The sequence below is a fragment of the Engystomops pustulosus genome, chromosome 9 (genome assembly GCF_040894005.1).
Source record: "Engystomops pustulosus chromosome 9, aEngPut4.maternal, whole genome shotgun sequence".
Classification (NCBI taxonomy): Eukaryota; Metazoa; Chordata; class Amphibia; order Anura; family Leptodactylidae; genus Engystomops; species Engystomops pustulosus.
In genome coordinates, this window is record NC_092419.1 from 14,270,120 (window position 1) to 14,286,784 (window position 16,665).

The window sequence follows — 16,665 nt, forward strand, 5'->3', positions numbered from 1 at the left end:
AAAACTCCAGGACTTTACACATGAAAGATATTGGGGCACATTTACTAAGAACAGTGCAGTGTGTACTAGGCGCAGTTACCTGTGTATAGTGCAGGGGGCGCCAGATTCAGGATTTCTGGCGCATGTTCTTCATGAACCTGGCACCCCCCGCACTGCCCAACAGAATGCACCACTTTTTTTTTTGGAGCACCTTTAGCATGGGGCGTGTGACACAATTTTCTCGGACTTTGCATTCAATTTGGCGCACGATCCAACTGAGCAGCGGAGAGCCCCCTAATTTGTGTCGCATGAAGATTAGTGCAGCCACGCCACTAAATGGTCACGTGCGGCACATATGTGGCGCGGACGCTTCTTAAATACCTGTGCAAGCAGTTTGCACTAGAAGGAACGTGAAAAGTCTAGCAGAAAACTGGCGCAAGGACCTTAGTAAATGGGCCCCCATGACCCTGATGCTATACCTGATGCAACTGCACTGATTGGGGCGTTCCGGAGCTCAGTCGGACTGCGTCAGATTTATCATGCAGAGCCTGACAGAAATGTGTCACACGCCCCATGTTAAACATGCACCAAAAAAAGTTGGTGCACTCTGTCGGGGCAGTGCGGGAGGCGCCAAATTCATGAAGAACAGTCAAACGAAATCATGACTCTGGCGCCACCTGCAGACTACACGGGTAACTGCACACAGTACACACTGCACTGCTTTTAGTAAATGTGATCCATTGTCTTAACTATAGGTTTACAGATGGTGATCACATGTGGCCTATCATGTGGCTGATCCTCATGTCCAAAGTCCAAAATGACCTCTTCACCAAAATGGTCTTAACAGGACTTCTTCACAGCCAGTCCCAGGAGGATGATGAGGATGACGAGGCAGATGATTCGGATGATTTCCATTACCACGAGCAACATGTTGAAGGACTCTGTAGAATCAAGACACAATTTCTCACAATTATTGGGGATTTAGGTTGCAGCTTTCTTACAGAAAGTTTTTAAAATTGCAATATTTGAGGTCCAATGTGTGACAGGATACATCATTACATACACTCACCGGCCAGTTTATTAGGTAGACCATGCTAGTAACGGGTTGGACCCCCTTTTGCCTTCAGAACTGCCTCAATTCTTCGTGGCATAGATTCAACAAGGTGCTGGAAGCTTCTCAGAGATTTTGCTCCATATTGACATGATGGCATCACACAGTTGCCACAGATTTGTCGGCTGCACATCCATGATGCGAATCTCCCGTTCCACCACATCCCAAAGATGCTCTATTGGATTGAGATCTGGTGACTGTGGAGGCCATTTGTGTCCAGTGACCTCATTGTCATGTTCAAGAAACCAGTCTGAGATGATTCCAGCTTTATGACATGGCGCATTATCCTGCTGAAAGTAGCCATCAGATGTTACAGGGTACATTGTGGTCATAAAGGGATGGACATGGTCAGCAACAATACTCAGGTAGGCTGTGGCGTTGTACCAAGGGGCCCAAAGACACCATGACACCACCACCACCAGCCTGAGCCGCTGATACAAGGCAGGATGGATCCATGACACCACCACCACCAGCCTGAGCCGCTGATACAAGGCAGGATGGATCCATGCTTTCATGTTGTTGACGCCAAATTCTGACCCTACCATCTGAATGTCGCAGCAGAAATCGAGACTCATCAGACCAGGCAACGTTTTTCCAATCTTCTGCTGTCCAATTTCGATGAGCTTGTGCAAATTGTAGCCTCAGTTTCCTGTTCTTAGCTGAAAGGAGTGGCACCCGGTGTGGTCTTCTGCTGCTGTAGCCCATCTGCCTCAAAGTTCGATGTACTGTGCGTTCAGAGATGCTCTTCTGCCTACCTTGGTTGTAACGGGTGGCGATTTGAGTCACTGTTGCCTTTCTATCAGCTCGAACCAGTCTGCCCATTCTCCTCTGGCATCAACAAGGCATTTCCGCCCACAGAACTGCCGCTCACTGGATGTTTTTTCTTTTTCGGACCATTCTCTGTAAACCCTAGAGATGGTTGTGCGTGAAAATCCCAGTAGATCAGCAGTTTCTGAAATACTCAGACCAGCCCTTCTGGCACCAACAACCATGCCACGTTCAAAGGCCACAAATCACCTTTCTTCCCCATACTGATGCTCGGGAGAACTGCAGGAGATTGTCTTGACGATGTCTACATGCCTAAATGCACTGAGTTGCCGCCATGTGATTGGCTGATTAGAAATTAAGTGTTAACGCGCAGTTGGACAGGTGTGCCTAATAAAGTGGCCGGTGAGTGTAGATGTACATAGTCTCTGCATGGACTAGAAACAAAACTATAAAATTGTAGCTGTTTGAGACAATGTTAATGTGGGGCTCCCCCTAGTGGTGACAGTAGATTTCCTTTTTCCTCTTCATGGCATAAATATGTAACAAATGTGCACAGGAAGCTGAGGCGCTGAGCCCATTCCATGTACATTGAGGGCTGACACCCCAAAAAATGGTTTTGAGCATTGATAACTGCAAGGAATAAAACGTCACCCCTCTGATGCTGCAGGAAGTAGCCACCATGGCATCTGGAAAGTGAATTACTTTTTCATAAAAACAGTGGCCCACATGTACTTTTGTGCAGTTTGCCTGTGAAGTGCGCAGGGGGCGCCGGATTTAGGAATTACTATTACTATTTTTTCACAATTAAAAATGTATTATTTTTGCATCCCTGATTTTAATTTTTGGTCAAAGACTTTGTTTGCAGGAAAACCTGAAGCTTTCACTGGTGCCATTTTCATTTTAAAATTTTTTTTTTTTCTAAGCTTTTTGTCGGTGGTCAGAAAAAATAAAATATTGCAATCCTGACACACTGGGGCAGATTTACTTACCTGGTCCATTCGCGATCCAGCGGCGCGTTCTCTGCACTGGATTCAGGTCCGGCCAGGTTTTATGAAGGTAGTTCCTCCGCCGTCCACCAGGTTGCTGCGCTGAAAAGCATTGGAACGCGCAGGAGTTCACCGAGCCGGGCTGAGTGAAGGTAAGTGCAAGCTCCGCGAGCAAGCTTTTTTAAATGCGGCGGTTTTTCCGAATCCGTCGGGTTTTCGTTCGGCCACGCCCCCCGATTTCCGTCGCGTGCATGCCAGCGCCGATGTGCCACAATCCGATCGCGTGTGCCAAAACCCGGGGCAATTCAGGGAAAATCAGCGCAAATCGGAAATATACGCGTAACACGTCGGGAAAACACGAATCGGGCCCTTAGTAAAAGACCCGCAATGGGGCAGATTTATCGAGCTGTCTGAAAGTCAGAATATTTCTAGTCGCCCAGTGCTCATGAAAAAGGAGAGCTGTAATTGGTTGTCATGGGCAGCTAGAAATATTCCGACTTTCAGACAGCTCGATTAATCTGCTCCAATGTTTTTTAAATTCTTTCTATGATGTCTACTACGGGGAATAAATAATTTGTTGGTTACAAAGCTTAGGTCGTTACAGTTGCAACAACTCGGTTTATATTTAAATTTATGCAGGGGCGTAACTTGAGGGGGTGTAGAAGTTGCGGTCGCACCAGGGCCCAAGAGGTTTAGGGGGCCCTTATGGTGTCACTTTCCCATATGAGAAGACTATTACTATAACCCATACATTATAGTCGGGGGCCTGGCACAGACTCTGCACTGGGGCCCATCAGCTTCTAGTTACAACACTGAATTTATGTTTACATTTTTCAAAAAGTTTTTTGACAGGCAGGGACTATTAGGCTGGGCATACGGGATAGTGTAACAGGCATATACTGAAGGTAGACCACCCTGTACCTAAGCAATAGGGGCAAATGCATCATTCAACTCACTCACTCAATCATTCAACTCAATCTGTAGTGGAGATGGAGGAGATGGTGGATGACAGTTCCACTGACCCTCGAAGACAATTACCACATGGACCCATTGGGAAATATTCTAGAGCACCCAGGAATTTTAGGACTTATTTGCATGACTCGGAGTGATTGGCGCCACTACCCTGTTCATTTAGAACTCACACCCATGAGTGCTTCCCATTCCCCTTTTATGTCTTCCCTCCCCTGTAACCATCCCTCTACCCCCCCCCCCTTTTATTCACCATTTAATTTTTCTCATTCATGATATGTCAATGTTTCCTTTCTCAATTTGCTGCCAAGCTCCTTACGTTGGTCGCTTACTTGTGTTAGATCTCTTCTACGCCTCCTATGGGCAACCATTGTGGATCCGTAACACTGTTTTCATTTGTTACACCTATAATAATTTATCTGGTCCTGCGTGACCTGTTTTCGCAATATTGACCAGCGTATTTGTTGCTGTCCTCTGTGTTCTCAATAAAGGTTTGATTATACATATATGTGTGTGTGTCGGGTTTAGAAGCTCATATGTACCCCCCAAAAAATGCCTTTAGCTATGCAAAAGACAAGCCCTCACACAGCTCCATAGACATAAAAAATTACTGTATAATAAATAAATGTTCAAAAATGTATCCACTCATAGTTATCCCCCGAAAATAGTCTCGTACTTTTTTAAATTCCATACCACAGATATTTTATACATTAGGTTGAATGTATAGAATTAAACATACAACTTATCCAGCAAAAAGCTACCTTCTAATGAGAAGGAAAAACTCAAAAACAGTAATAGTAGGGGGGGGGTACCTTGGTTTCTTCTACTGCTTTTTGAGACTGTTTTGTCTCAACTCAGTTTCGACAAATATGTCAACTGAGACAAAAAGTCTCAAAAAGTAGTAGAAGGAACCAAAATGGTGACAAATCCCCCTATATGTCCTATTCACATTCATGAGCTTTGTCTCATAAAATACCTGCAGAAAGTGATCTGTGATTGACCACCAGTGTTGTCCCTGGTCCAGTCCCTGTCTCTCTGTCTCCCGTCTTTACATGACAAAAAAAGATTCCTGAGTCGTTCTCCGTTAGGTTGAGGACAGTGACTGTCGTCTGACTCTCATAGCTGTGGACTTTGTTTGTCTGGTTGTGGTCCGGGGTAGACACTTTTACCCTGTGTTGGAAACATGGGTGATCCTGAAGTAGCAGTGCCCCCACGGTCCATGTCACGGTGTAAGTGGGAGAGGAAGACGTGAATGAGCAGGAGATGTTCACTGAGTCTCCAGCTTGAGCCTGGACCATCTCCGGTTGTGTCACCACCAGCTGTGTTTGCCCATATACTGTAAAGAAGTAAAGGAACAGATTATTGCTTAACCCGGAGATTTTTCTTCTGTTACTTGTTAACTCTACCGACCAAGGGTAGACCTCTCGGAGTCCTAGAAGATAGCTCGTTTCCCTGGCCTGCCAAAATGTTCTAGCATGTCAAGTATGTTGAATTCTCAGACCATAAAAAGTTTGTGGGTCTAACAAAAATTGGTTACCCCCCCCCCCCTCCGCAAAAAATATGCTGTGTTTTATGTGCCAGGATCCTGGACCCTGCTGTACAGGTGTAATATGGTCACCTTGTTGGATAGAACAGCCCCACTATGTGATTACAATGGACATCTAAACCGAAATATAGCATAGAAAGCATATCAAAATAATTCCGATTCCATTCTTAGGCACAACCATTGTATAGCTACAAATATTATCCGACTCTAATTAGCAATTCTCTTGGATATTGATTGCACACATTTCTTTCGGAAGTAGGTTGTTTTTTTGCCCTTTGGCTTTTCGTAGGATTATTATGGATCTGACGCCTGTGGAACCTTATTAGTCACTCCAACCCAATGTGAATATGTACCACCCTCTGTTTTCAGGTTACTTTCCCACACATTCCCCCAAAGTGGAAACCCATCCATCTCGAATACCAACCTCTTATTCAATATGATATCAAAGATCAAGATTTATAACATCCAATGACCTACCATGGACCAGTCTGGAACTTACCTCCTCGTAGTAGATGACCAAGGACTACCTAATGCTTATCTGGACATGCTTATTATACATTTATTTTCTTGAGATACTCCAGTCTACCATATCCAGGCAATCCTTCAATTTACCCACAATAGAGGTTTCACTTGGTTGCTTTTATTTTTTAAGCTCACTTTTTTACACATTTTTGAATTTTGGCCCCACAATTCTTAAATTTTAAAAATATTTAAAAAATGTGTAGTCTTTTTTGTCTCGGTTGTCTTCTTAAGTGATTCTGAGGTGATCAGCTTCTCGGATGGGTCAGCATGTAATTGTAAAAATTTTGGTTGTTGTTTTTCTCCTTCTTTTGTACCGGTCTCCCCTCTGCCTTAACTCTCCACTTTTATAAATAAATCCTTCTTAGTTGCTCCTCAACCTCCATCTCTGATACAAAAATACAAGGTCAGTACACGTTTCTCGTCTTACCTGCAGTCCTGAAGAAGATGTGATGTGCTACAAGCAGGATCTTTAGTAGAGATGATATCTCCATTTTACACCTTGGCTCAATGTTCACTCACACGTTGACTTTTCTCAAAGTGCGGATGTCTATTTCTGACTGGTGACATAGCTGGAAATGTGGTCAGTGCTGCCTGACCAATGGTTACCTCTCTCCGTAAATATATACACTTCCTCTTTATAAACAAAGTCCGTATAATAATACAGCGCCCTGCAAAAATATTCAACCCCTCAATAGTCAACAGGTAGGTCTGGACTCAAAATGTTCGATGAGGTCATTACTTGTGAGATGCGTACATATTAGAACTTATGTATTTTATTTCTGCAGTTATCTACAATTCAAAAAATGAAAAACTTATTAAAGACCATGTTCTTCAGAAGTTCCGTGTCCACTAAGATGTTGCCTTGATTATTGGTTCACAATTAACTTCTTCTTCTGGACAGTGCTTCCAGACTGGTTTGGCTTTGGGCTAATTCCAAGAATGTTACCAAATTTACCCTGTTGTTATCTACCTATCCTTGAATCATCATATGTGGTCTGGAGCATAAGGGTCACCGGGCCACTACCTTTTTGGAGTAGCTCCTGTCCTGGTGACAATAGGAAACCTTGGTGCAAGGCACCAGGGAGTAGAGAAAAGAAGAGTCATAGACAAGCTGAGGTCAGGGCAGGTGGGGGACAATGGAGATGTCTTAAAGGAAACCTACCATGAAGAATCTACCATCAGAAGTGTATCTTAAGGTAGATTCCTCCTGCCTGCCCCTGCCCCAATCTGGAACCTAACGTGTTAAAAACTTTATTTTAGTAATTTGTCAATTACCTGCAGAGTCTGGTACTCCACACCCAAGTAGCCTCTGCAGTTAATTTACATATTACTAAAATAAAGTTTGTAAGAAGATAGGCTAGGTCTCAGGATTATTAAATTACAGATTATGGTGGAAGCTGACAATAGGAATTTACCATCGCATCTATTTCTGATGGTAGATTCCTCATGGTAGGTTTCCTTTTAGTACAAGCTTGAAGTCAGAACAGGAAGCTACCAAACCAAGTTGGGTTAGGTCAGGGTCATTGTTAAGAATTGTTAAGAACAAAGATGGGGTCAGGAACTTGGGGCTTTAGAACAAGGATCATCGCAAGAAACTAGAGAAGAGCAGCAAAAATTCTTAGACACCTTCCAGTGGGGAAGATGTATTTCTGTTGTGTCTCATTAGTTATTACTGAATAGATATTTTTTTATCTCCTGGGATGTGTATGTATAGGACAAGTAGAATTTACACATGGCCCTTTGAATTGTTTATGTTGGGGCACCCCTAAGCGATGGTGACAGGAAGTTGGTAAGATCAGGAAGGGGAAGGACACTAGTGCCCTTTCTTTAGGGACTAGAAGTTTGGATTATATTGAAGGATATACAGTATAGATGTTAAAATAAAAGTAAAAGTAAGAAACAGACAGTATCTCAGATGCTTGATTCAGAATGTTGGGTTAGAGATAATTCCATCCAATATCATCTCCCGTTTCCTTAGGGGAAAAATGCTATCTGTTCATGCCGGTTCATCCGGCTGGATAACCCTATTCCGATGTGAAACACAACTGGTTCCAGGGTTCCGATCAGTAGCAGGAAAAGAAATACCGTATTTTTCGGACTATAAGGCGCACAAAAAATGCTTTGATTTTCTCAAATCAAAGCTGCGCCTTATAGTCCGGTGCTTCTTATATATGAACCGTACTTACAGACAACAGCTGCCTTGAGCTGTGCACAGGTCTGCCACCTGCTGGTCAATCATCCTTATAATCAGGTGCGCCTTATAATCCGATGCGCCTTATATATGAACCTAGGCGTTTTATTAGGCATTTATTGAAGGTGCACCTTATAATCCGGTGCACCTTATAGTCCGAAAAATACGGTAAGACCACACTAGTAATAGGGAAGCCCGAAACGCAGAGTCAGTCGAGAAGGAGCTGAATGTGCAATCATTACGAGATTTTAATTGAGGGCTTTTCAACCTTATTTTTGTAAGTATAATAAAAAACCTTTAAGCTTCTGGTAGATTAACCATATCACTCTTGTGTGGTCTCATTTCTTTTCCTGTATGGATGAACGAATGATCGGAACCCCAGCACCGATTGTGTGCTTAACAGAAAACCTTACTGTGAGGACCAGGGTTATCTGACTCTACGAACCAGCGTGGACAGATGGCGTTTTTCCCATTAGGAAAAGAGAGACTACATTGGATGGAATTATCTGTACCCCAAAATTCAGAACCGAGATTCTGATCTACTGTCTGTTACCTACTTTTACTTTGATATTTACTTCGATTTTTGACTAAGAAGCACATCAAAGCAGAGGACATTAGGGCACATTTACTTTTCCGGTCCCTCGGAGTTCCCCAATCAGGTCTGTCGGAGTTTACCATCTTCCTCCCAGTGTATGTAAGTCCAATGGATGCGACACAAATTGAATCTTAAATCCCGCACTCAGTCCGAATCAGTCAGATTGCCCCCCCCCCCATTTCTGTCACATGAAAGTCGGCACCGCTGCGCCAAAATCCGATTGCGTGCGACACAATCCCCTTCTAAATCCCTGTCACAGCGCCGCAACTCCCAAAAAATGTCGGGAAGTCCGATTGTGCTTGTATTTTGTATTACATTAGCTGTGTTTTTGGACTTTATCCTCGTTTTCTTGTTTCCTCTAGCGCCGTTGCTTAAGGAGATGCTTTTTTATATTGTATTTGAGTAGATATGGAAGATTCAGAGTTTCTATTTTTTAACCTGATAAATAGATGTTACCGATTTGGTTATTTTAAGAAAGTGAAAGCAGCTATTCCAGGAAATGTTTTTTTTTGCCAAGCACTAGGGTGTGGGGGGACTACATCTGCAAACCATTGCATTGGTTGGCCTACAGAAGTACTGGCTCTTTATACCATGACTGATACCTTGAGTAGAAATTGGGCATATGAAGAAGATAAGAGGCATACCGGGGATGATAGATAGCTGAGAAACAGGAAAGTTATGTCTTGAAAACGTATAAAGTGCTCTATACAATGCTGCTTTTAATTACGAGATGATTTGGGAGCTGGTAGACCCCATTATAGACCTGCGGGTGGTTTAGTGTTCTGCTAATAGCTGAATAATCAGTAGCTAATAGTCTGGGTGTAAATGGACATTCAATCCGAAAGCGATGTGGTTGCACGTTCTCTTCTTCAGCCAGATATCTGCCAGCTCAAGGTCCGAAAACTGCACGCATCGCAACACACTTAGTGTATAGTATAGTCCTGCGTGGTGGTTACAACAGGATACCACACAGTAGAGAACGGCGAGTGTGAGCATACTTCTCACCTAACAACGATACAGAAGATCAGCCTGAGGTTTTACATTCACTTACAAAGCACAAAAAAACCAAAACCACAGCTTTAGATTTTTAGGGTCGTTTCTTTTGAGCAAAAAGCGAGAAAAATGACTGAGGTTAAGCACTTTTACATTGCAGGCATTAGGTAAAGTTGGGTTCTACTTATGCTGTATAGGCAAAGCGGACAATCTTTATATAGATGGACATAATACAGTTCTATATAGCTAGTCCTCTGAAGATACCCCATGTTATGCTTTGGCTCTTTTCATGGCGTGGCATCATCACAAGAGTTGGGCCCCATACTAGGATGGTCCTAGTCATGCTACATGCAGCGCTGTGCACTACTTTATATTAGTTGGAACCCCGAAATGGTGATGGGTGATTTGCTGATGGTCTGAATATTCAGAGACCTTGAAGTCTCAAGTCCCCCCACTTGTTCTCACCTACCACTAGGCTTCTGTATCTGCTTCAATTGACCAGAGGAGCAAGGATATTTTGGAGAGAAGACCCTTTTTCTCCTGAGAGAGGTTTTAATGGGACCACCTCCTAACAGGCATTTGTTACTCATTCTGCAAGATATGAATACCCCATAAAGGGGTTGACCCATGAAAGACACTATCCAGATGATAAGCGATAAGAGTTACATCATTGGTGGTCCTTCTGCTGCGAGCCCAGATATCAGGATGAGGAACATAGCTGAGGGAGGTGCAGAGATTTGTAGTTGCTATCAGCCTCCAGTGTAAATGGTGCTCTACCATACAGAAAATATCAATATCATGAAGGGCACACGTAAAGCCCTATGACACATTTTTCAACTGAAGCTCCAGAGCTTTGAGAGAACCAGTGGCTGAAAGTCTCCGTCAATGAAGCATCGATGACCATTCAAGACTGGTGCTACAAAAGACCACAATCCCAGTGGACCCCCAGAAGTAAATGGAGCATTGGCCGGTATAGGCTTTATGGAAAGAGGGACCTCCGGGCTGATCCATGGTGTGAAACTCATCTAATAGATGGGAGCAAGAGTCTTTCATGGGATCCTCAAACACTATGGGATGGATGAAGACACTGCAAGGAGGCACTAGTACTCTAGTAAGATTTCCTAAGACATATATTTACAGTTTTAAAATTTTTTATTTTATTTTTGTGTGGACATAACATAAAACTCACATAAAAGGTTGTGTCAACAATTCTTCCACATCTGCCCAGAGGTTTTCTAGTAGAATTAAGGGAACCCATGATGCTACTATTGATCTGGCATTAGTATATAACCTGATTAGTATATAACCTCATTAGTATATAACCTCATCTAGTCCTCTGAAACACAGATTTTCTTTATAAATTCTTTAAATTCGTTCATTTAATATAGATGTTTTTATGAGGGTTCAGCGTTAGCATTAGGTTTAGGCTAATTTAACACTGCTGTATGGTTACTTGGCCGTAGCCCAGGCGAGCAAACTGTAGCACACTGGAGAGGAGGAAGGGTAAGTACTGCTCACTCCATTCTATAGCAATGCATGGGAAAAGCCAGGCTCCATTGCCACATATGGTGACGTATATCCGGCCTACGTCCCCACAATGGCAGTGTGAAAGGGGCCTTAAGGTGGACGTTAGAATTAGGGTTCCCCCGGCCCCTAATGAAAAAAATTTAAATAATGAATATCGAAACGAATATTATAAATGAATCTTTGTTTCAGAGGACTAATATAGTTATATACCAATTTACCCCAAAAAATGGAGACACAACAGTTTGTCCTAAGCAAATCCAAAAAATTTCAATTAGCGGTCAGAAAATTGGTTCATACCGAATCTATGGATCGACAAATAGATTTGTTCATCTATGGTCAAGATTAACATTTATGCTTTTCGGTGGGACCGGTCTTGTGGACCCCCCATTCTACAAGTAGCAGGGTTCTTGGTTTTCGGACCTCCTGCAATCCTATATTTATGCTTTACCTTAGGATAGGGTATATATATTAAGCAGGAATTATCGATACTGTTACTATATACAATACACAAGTAGAATCTACATAATTATCTGACTTTGTGAATATATTAAATTCTGTCTTTTGCCCAAATAATGTTTTAAAGCCTGTAAGCTTCTGCAGTGATTTCACTGCAAAGGAGCCGACTGTGGCTCTGTCGCCCAGTGGCCTACTGATACCTGGAGCCGAACCCTGTGTAGTACATTGAAGAATTGGAGATGCTTCATATCAGCAATAGATTACGGCAGCTTCTTAATTATTACACATAGTAGGATGACGATGATGGTGAGACATGCAAAGCGGATGGACTCGACCACAATACAGATGGTGCGAAGACATTCTGTGGATTCTGTGGAAAGTAAAAAATGAACACTTGATACATAGTTAAAGTGAACCTCAGCTTTAAATAAACATGAACAATGACAAGTTCATTGTGTGTACATCAGAGATGAATACATTTTCTAGCCATGAGGAGTAAATCATACCAGGAAATAAGAGCACAGCAGTGTGAGGAAACACTAGGCAACTTGGAGAAACTGTTCCTGGAATACAAAAACATTTTTCACAGTCCTGCTGCTACTATGAACAGACACACACAAAGATATTATTATTATTATAATTATATGATCACAAAGATCTCCAGGGCCAATACTTGACACTATAGTTTTGCCATACCTCCCAGATCCAGTGGGACAGTCCTGGTTTTTGGGCTCTGTCCTGCTGTCCTGCCCGGCGGGAGCTATGTGCCGACACATCAACTGTGTTGGCATCCACCACACGAGGACAGAGCTGATTACAGTGATAGCCGGCAGCTCCCTACATCACTGTGCATCTGCTTCTGCAATATGTGGCAGGGCACTATCTGATGATGTCATCCCACCCTGCCGTCTTCGGAGTGACATACAGCAGGAGCAGAGGAGAAAAGAGCTGCTGCCGCAGAACAGGGGAAGGTGAATATCTGGATTTACAATTATTATTTTGCAGTTGGGGCTGATAGTATTTCTAGGCAATGATCTTGTCAGTACTAACCTGCAATGATTCAGGTAAATCCCTGCACAGGGGAAACCACAGGGAGACCACCACCCTCTATATACAAAGCTTCACATCTGTGAAAGCAAGGTCAGGACTGTTCTCATTCGTGTGCTGCATCGAGAACTCGACCAGGAACAGGAAGTTTTTTCTTAGGGGGGAAGTAGAGTTCTGTTTCTAAGCATTTTGTGCCAATTTTGCTTCAAACTGCTTCTTTTTGGGATTTATACATAGTTATAAATCTACGTGTCAGCAGAACAAATCAATGGCCCTTTGTGGCTGTATATTCTATGTAGTGCACAAGGGGTGAGTATAGCTGTGGCTCCAGTGCCCTCAGGTTATGGGTCCTGTACTCTTCATTTTACATCTGATTGTATAGACATATATAGATATCCAATGATCCATGTATACTGTATATATATGTTTTTCATGGTAGATTAGGAAAGCACTTTCCTATAGGATGCTGAAACACATTTTACTGGTTTTTATTAATCTCCTATATAGATACATTTCTTCAATTGGATGTTATTCAACAAAATTTTCATGTATGAAGATAATTTCCCCTAAATCTAATCTAAACAAGATTGTTGCCCTTGGATACGACCACCACTGGTGGAATGAAACAAAGAAACAAGTTAATTTCACATTGAAATTGCTGGGAGTTGCTGTGTATCCCTTTGGTAACAAACGCTGATTACAGGTGGTCGGGCAGAGCTCTATTGTGCATCTGTGGTCCCCGTTGCCAGAGTATGTGGTTGTGGTCGTATCCAAGGGCTGCTATCTTGTTTCTAACATGACTAAATTTATGGGAATTATCTTCTCAAAGGTAAATGTTTTTTAGTAACATCCATTCGAAGAAATGTATCTATGTGAATTAAATTATATGTGAATTCCCAGATGAGATAAAGGAGAGTACTTGGTCTCTTATATTTGGTGCTCCCATTGACTCAAATGGAATGCACCATCAGCCAGAGTTTTACACTAGTCATTAGACCTCCATTGTTACCACAGGCGCAGGTCGTAGAAATGTGCGCCATACCTGGCAAGTCTTTGTGACATATCATATGTACATGTTATAAACCCACATAATGGGAAAACCTCCTCATGCCTAACAATTTAACAAATTTTGTTGGTCCTTTGTTGTCTTGTGTGTGTGCATAAGCTGTTGTGTGAGTTGTAATCTTCATGTTCCAGTACCTCTGATCCCTTTAGTCTGCATCTATTGCCTTATTCGTCCTTCTCTCTGCTGGTGGGTGGAGACCTAGCTGCTGTGACTCACTGCTCCCCCTCCCCTCTCCATAGACTTTCAGCAAGCTTCTGTCTGCTAGCAAGATGGAATTCAGCAGATATTTCAGATTAGGAGAGAAGGAATGAAAGTAGGTAAGGATTCTCTAATATGATATATTACAAAGTTTCTTGAAAAGTCAGAGAAGGTCAACAGCGAGGCGTCATACTACAGCTATGCAAACACACATGTCTGAGCACGTGCTGCAACCCCTGCCACAAGTTTTGCTACTAGTTTTTTTTCCTAAAAAAATATAATTAAATACTGTGTAAAATAGGTGTAAAAATAATTTCAGCCAGGTTTGAAAAAATACTGCAAAGTAAGAATGCTATAAAAAAAACTGTTCATGGAAGGGTTGACAGCAGGACAGTGCAGCAGGACAGTGTTCCCAGACATCCGGCCATATCACAACTACAGTAACAAGGAGTAATACAAGTAATGATATAGCCTGCGCAGAGCCCTGATCTCATCATTATCCAAGTTTGTCTAAAAGACTAAAGCAGGTTGACAACCACAGTAGATATATGCTTCAATTCTGCAAGATGTTTGGAACAACCTCCCTGCTGAGTTCTCCCAAAAACTGTGTAGAATAAATATATATAAAAAAAGATGATGTGATGACTCCAAATACTGATCTGATTTGTATTTCTCTTATAACAATTCATGTTGCGATGATGAGAATCTAACAATTAACGGGATTCCGTCACTACAAACTACCTACCCACCCAAATTGAATGTTTTGTATGGCTACGGCCACAAATGCTCCCCATGCCTTTATGTTTATTCCTTCCATGGCAAAGTTCACTTGAAATATATGCTAATGAGTGCTCTGTGGGGTGTTAGCAGAGCACCTCAGGTCCCTGGCTCCACAGCAATAATAACAACCCCCCACCGCTACCACCCAGGGCCTTCTCAGATCCCCCTCCAGCTACATCACTCCCGAGTCCATGGTGGTATGAATGGCATGTCTGAGCATAGCCCTACATTACATAATAGCTAATTAAAGAAGGTAAAATTGACAGTGCCGGGCAAATTTGGCATATGCAGAAAGGGGCTGGGGAGAGGATTATGGGGGGCATATTTGGTGGGGGTCTTTTTGGGGGTGACAGATCCTCTTTAAGTCTCCTATTTCTGGAATCTTTCTTACTTTACACCAGTTTTCTGCACTTGCCTAAAAATTTTGCTCTGTTCCTTATGCTATTTGTATGTATAGAATGAAAACTGCGGTAAAACTTGGGTTTTGTGTTACAGTTTGGGCATTCTCAAAGGCTACTTTCCCATCTTGTTCTCCCCCCCCCTCCGCTCCCCCATAAGGTTACGTTAGGAGGATTCCGGATGTACCCTAAGAATAGAGGGCAGCAGCGTATCCCTCTTGCACCTTAAAAACTGTTTTAAAATCCGTTCTTTGACCATGAAAACCTTTAAAACCCAAATCGTTGCTCTGAATCGCTCTCGTCTAAACTAAAGTAACTCCCTAGCGATCGATCTTCCAATTACTAAACTGTCTCACCTACAATCTATTCTTAAAGCGGCAGACAGACTGGTCAATCAATCCCGGCGCTACACGGATGCCTCCACTCTGTGTCAGTCACTGCACTGGCTGCCCAACACCTTCCATATTCAATTCAAAATAATCACCCTCATCCACAAAGCTCTGCACAGTGCTGCACCTCCTACCTCTCTGCCCTTATCTAAGTCTAACACCCAGCCCGTACTTTTCCATCCTCCAGTGATCTAACATTACTTTGTTCCTTCATTCGGACCTCCTTCTCAAGTCTCCAGGACTTTTCCAGAGCTTCACCTTTTCTCTGGAATGTACTACCTAGAACTATCTATGCTCAGCGTGTTCATCTAACCTGATGTGAATGGAGCCTATGCCGTCACTGGCTTAGAGGATCAGTACACCCAAAATGTTTGCAATCTATTGAAATAGAGCAATTCTACAAAAAAATGTACCTTCTTTTTTTATTGGTGAAGCGACACTCAATAAGGTTCCATTTCCGACTCCCGTTTCACTGTCTGCCGTCAATACTTCACAGCAATATTTTTCGGAGTCCTGCTCGGTCACATTTACAATCGTCAGCTCCTGGAAGGTCGTGGTTAGGGTTACTCTGTCTTTGTACCTCTGATTCTGCTGAATAGAATTCAGTTGGTCGCAACACAAAGTCCACTTGATGGTAAAAGAAGGCGACTGCGTCTCAAAGAAGCAATAGATGGTCACCGAGTCTCCGGCTATGGCCTTGATGAACAATGGCTGCCTCACCTCCAGCTTTTTCTGATTACCTAGGGGGGAGATAGGTTTCTTTAACACCCCCATTACACCATTCACCCATTAAAGGCCGCATCAACTTTATTTTTGGTGTTTCCATTCTTCACCTCCCACTATCTCAATTTCATATCACATTCATATATATTAAATCATATATTTGGGTAAAGTTTTGTATAATTTTGCCACTTATTAAAAATTACAATAAACTTAAACACAGTGATGTAACTTGAAGTTGAAGGGCCCCAATGCAAAGTCTGTACCAGGCGCCCAACTATAATGTATGGTTTATACTAGTCTTCTCATATGACACTTTATGGGCTCCCTAAGCCTCTTGGTCCCGGTTGCGGCTGCACCCTCTGCACCCCCTCAAGTTACGCCCCTGCATATATATTAACGTACTGATGCTCCGCGTCTCCTC

General features: G+C 42.7%; 1 protein-coding gene across 1 annotated transcript; it reads right to left on the reverse strand.

Annotated features, from left to right (window-relative positions):
* Nucleotides 1-753: 753 nt before the first annotated feature.
* NCR3 (natural cytotoxicity triggering receptor 3) lies at nt 754-6,389 on the reverse strand. The gene is made up of 3 exons (XM_072124384.1): nt 6,309-6,389; nt 4,790-5,149; nt 754-920 (listed from the first exon to the last, which is right to left on the reverse strand). The coding sequence occupies exons 1-3, from the start codon at nt 6,370-6,372 to the stop codon at nt 820-822; spliced, it is 525 nt and encodes a 174-aa protein (XP_071980485.1). The 5' UTR covers nt 6,373-6,389; the 3' UTR covers nt 754-819.
* Between the last annotated feature and the right edge of the window lie 10,276 nt (nt 6,390-16,665).

Bases quoted from the DNA above. Each gene is read 5' to 3' on its own strand.
- NCR3 (XM_072124384.1), bottom strand. From the start codon at position 6,372: ATGGAGATATCATCTCTACTAAAGATCCTGCTTGTAGCACATCACATC. The intron at 5,150-6,308 runs GTAAGACGAGAA...ACTTCTTTACAG, and splicing joins CATCTTCTTCAGGACTGCAG to TATATGGGCAAACACAGCTG. The intron at 921-4,789 runs GTATTTTATGAG...TTGATTCTACAG, and splicing joins TCACAGATCACTTTCTGCAG to AGTCCTTCAACATGTTGCTC.